The sequence below is a fragment of the Pteropus alecto genome, unplaced genomic scaffold, assembly GCF_000325575.1.
Source record: "Pteropus alecto unplaced genomic scaffold, ASM32557v1 scaffold98, whole genome shotgun sequence".
NCBI classification, from domain to species: domain Eukaryota; kingdom Metazoa; phylum Chordata; class Mammalia; order Chiroptera; family Pteropodidae; genus Pteropus; species Pteropus alecto.
The window spans coordinates 18,060,433-18,063,379 of NW_006443570.1; the positions used below are offsets into that span (position 1 = coordinate 18,060,433).

The 2,947-nt window shown below is 44.7% G+C and overlaps 2 protein-coding genes across 3 annotated transcripts in view; one reads left to right on the forward strand and one right to left on the reverse strand.

Moving 5' to 3' along the window:
• ADAP2 (ArfGAP with dual PH domains 2) overlaps positions 1-1,908 on the reverse strand; it is a 34,177-nt gene extending 32,269 nt beyond the window's left edge. Inside the window, exon 1 of one of the 2 annotated variants that reach the window (XM_025041573.1) lies at positions 1,860-1,908. The gene's annotated coding sequence lies outside the window, so the exon portion shown is untranslated. The remainder of the gene's footprint in view (positions 1-1,859) is intronic. The other variant, XM_015599137.2, reaches the window with a different exon arrangement.
• A 20-nt stretch (positions 1,909-1,928) lies between these two features.
• The window catches only part of TEFM (transcription elongation factor, mitochondrial), a 5,571-nt gene continuing 4,552 nt past the window's right edge, over positions 1,929-2,947 (forward strand). The window contains exons 1-2 of the mRNA XM_015599293.2: positions 1,929-2,028; positions 2,885-2,947. Coding sequence (XP_015454779.1) covers positions 1,998-2,028; positions 2,885-2,947 — 94 coding nt within the window. The 5' untranslated portion in view covers positions 1,929-1,997. The remainder of the gene's footprint in view (positions 2,029-2,884) is intronic.

Here is a 2,947-nt window from a genome sequence, read left to right on the forward strand (position 1 = left end):
CCACTTCCAGTCCAAATTCTGAATGAATGCTCTGAGGAATGAGGGATTTTACCCTCAAGCTCATTAATAATTAGCTCTCGATAAAAGGTAATGCTTTAATGAGGAACTAACATTTATTGAATCCTTATTATATGTCAGATTCTCTGCATCCGGTTTTTAACAAGAAATCCTCTTAACAGACATGTGAGACAGGTACTGTTATCTCCATTCCACAAATGAGGAAGCTGAGGCTCAGAGAGGATGAGAAACTGTCTAAAGTTGTGCAGGTAGCAAGTGATTTGTTGCATCTTGCCAGTGAACTATATCATCTCTGAAAACATCTATCACCATTGCTCCTTACAGCCTCACGTATTTGTTTCCTAGGGCTACTGTAACAATTTACTGCAAACTGGGTGGCTAGAACAATAGAAATTTATTCTCTCGGTTCTGGAGGTTTGAAGCCTGAAATCAACATGTCGGCAGGGATGGTTCTTTCTGAGAGTGAATCTGTTCCATGCCTCTCTCCTAGCCTGTGATGACCTGCTGGCGATCCTTGGCTTTCCTTGGCTTGTTGGTGCATTGCTTCAATTTCTGCCTCCATCTTCACATGGCTTTCCTATGGTTGTCTTCTTGTAATGACACCAGTCATATTGAATTGGCTCCCCACAACACACACACACTACAGTGTGACCTCATTTTTTAACTTTAATTATGTCTTCAATGACCCTATTTCCTAATTAGGTCACATTCTGAGGCACTGAGGGCTAGGACTTCATCATATCTTTTTGAGAGCTACAATTCAACACATAACATCTTATTAAGTGGAATAAGAAAATTACTTCCTATTGATTTGGAGGATTTTGCACAAAAAGTTGACTTTATCTCTTGTTAGAGAAATATTTCAGTAATTGTCAGGATTCCTAGAATTCCCATGAGTAATTCTTATGAATTACCTTCTCCCCATCTCCTGGGCAATATCTACACAGACGTTGCCTCCTCATAAAAATACGATTCCATCCACCTTTCCCTCCAAAAGCTACTTTTCTCCTGACTTTCTGGTTTTTCACAAAACTAGCTAAAGTCTCAAAGTCTCCCCATCTTCCAGAAAGAATCCTTTTTTTACATTCTCCTTACACCTCCCAATTCAGTTCCTTATGGTTGCCTGTCCCTTGAGAAGATATACTAGCCTCCCACTTCTCTCCTTGCTCCCAGCCTCTTCACCTCCAAATCAGCTTCACACTTCTCTACAAGGTCAATTTTCTAGAAACGCGTCCAATCTGACTCCACAAAAGCCTCAGTGGCTTCCGGCTACCTGGTGGCGCTCCATCCTGCATTCAAGGTCCAACCAAGTTTAGCGCCAGCTTCACCTCCCTCCTTCCCTTCCAAATGGAATACTGATCCCACTGTAAAGGTCCCGTGCCACAGCCACCTCCTCCTACTTCGCTCTTCCCTGCACTCCCGCCTGCACACCGTTTCCTTGCTGAGTTCCTGAAACACCTCGCATCTCTCCCAGTTATTCTTTTCTACCTGGTATTATTTGTGTAAACGTCTAAGCTCCCCCACCAGCCTCCGCTCTCTGCTCCCCAGGAAGGGCTCCAATGGAGCTCATCGATCTAAATATGCCTAGAACAAACTCAGGGAGTCTCCCCGAAGGAGGAGGGACCTTGCCAAGTACAGGCTAAGACTTGCCTAGCCGTTTTCTTCCCAGAGATTCGGCTCAGCTGCTGTCAGGGGCCGGTAGGGGCGAGAACATTCCCTAGATGCCGTGGAACGAGTCTGCGGACCCCCCAGGGAGACGGGATCCCAGCGCAGAGCCTCTCTGCAGGTACCCGGAGGCCCGCATCTCAGTCGCTGCCCGCCCACTGCTCAGGGGCACTCACCTCCCGCGGGACTCCGGAACGCCGCCTCCGCCAGAGTCTCTTCGCGGACAGGCCGGGCACTTTTGGACGAAGCACGCAGGAAGCGGAAGTCAGGGGAGGAAGTTTGGACTGTGGGAACGTACTAATTTTACTTGGAAGATGAACGTCCTTAGTGTCCTCATGGCAGGAGGTAGAGTGCCTGGAATGTCGCGCTAATTTCCTGTTTGCCCTTAGCCTCTGGTCCTGGAGTATATTCTCTTTCAGGTCCCATGTCCAAGTCTCCTTCTTGGAGTCCCAGCTGAGCTGACCGGGCGGTTCCGGTCCCCGAACCTCGGAGCGACTATGCTTTCCTGGACTAGCGGGGGTCCGTGAGCTACTCCTTCCCGCAGTACGCGGCGGGCCGAAGGTTCAGATTCTAAAAGCCGCTTCTTACCTCTGGCTGCATTATTTTCCTGTGGCTGCAGCCGTGGGAGTGATTTTCCTTTGGTTTTATAGAATTGTTCCTTATATGGTTTTTCTTATGCTTGCAGAAACGTAGTCTTGGTAGAAATCTTGAAAAGTGTGCAGAAGAAAATAAAAACCGTAGTCTTGGTAGAAATCTTGAAAAGTGTGCAGAAGAAAATAAAAACCGTTCTTAAACATACCACTCAGCTAAAGCATTTGTTATGAACTTAAGAAATTTAATTTTATTTGGTTCTACCAGAAGAGAAACTAGTGAAAATAAATGTCAGAAACATTAGAGTTGAAATCATTGTTTTAAATTCATGCTTCTTGATGAGCTTAAGATTTCTAGATAGTAAAACTTAAGACTTATCCACAAAAATCAGAAGACATCTCTTGTGAGTAAAAACAACAGAAAGCCCTAGTACTTACTTATATATATGATTTTAAAATTAAAATTGATGATTCTCCAGGAGAAAATTTGGTTCACTAGTTGTTAAATTATGGGAAAGTCTATGTCATTTTGCAAAGGTTCTGACCAAGTTGCAACTAACACTAAGGAAGTAGGACATCCCAACTTATATTTTGTTAAATTTTCTTTTTAGGGAGGTGGAGATGTTTTCTAATTCCATCACGGTCGTCCGTTTTCCGGGCACTACATAATTCCT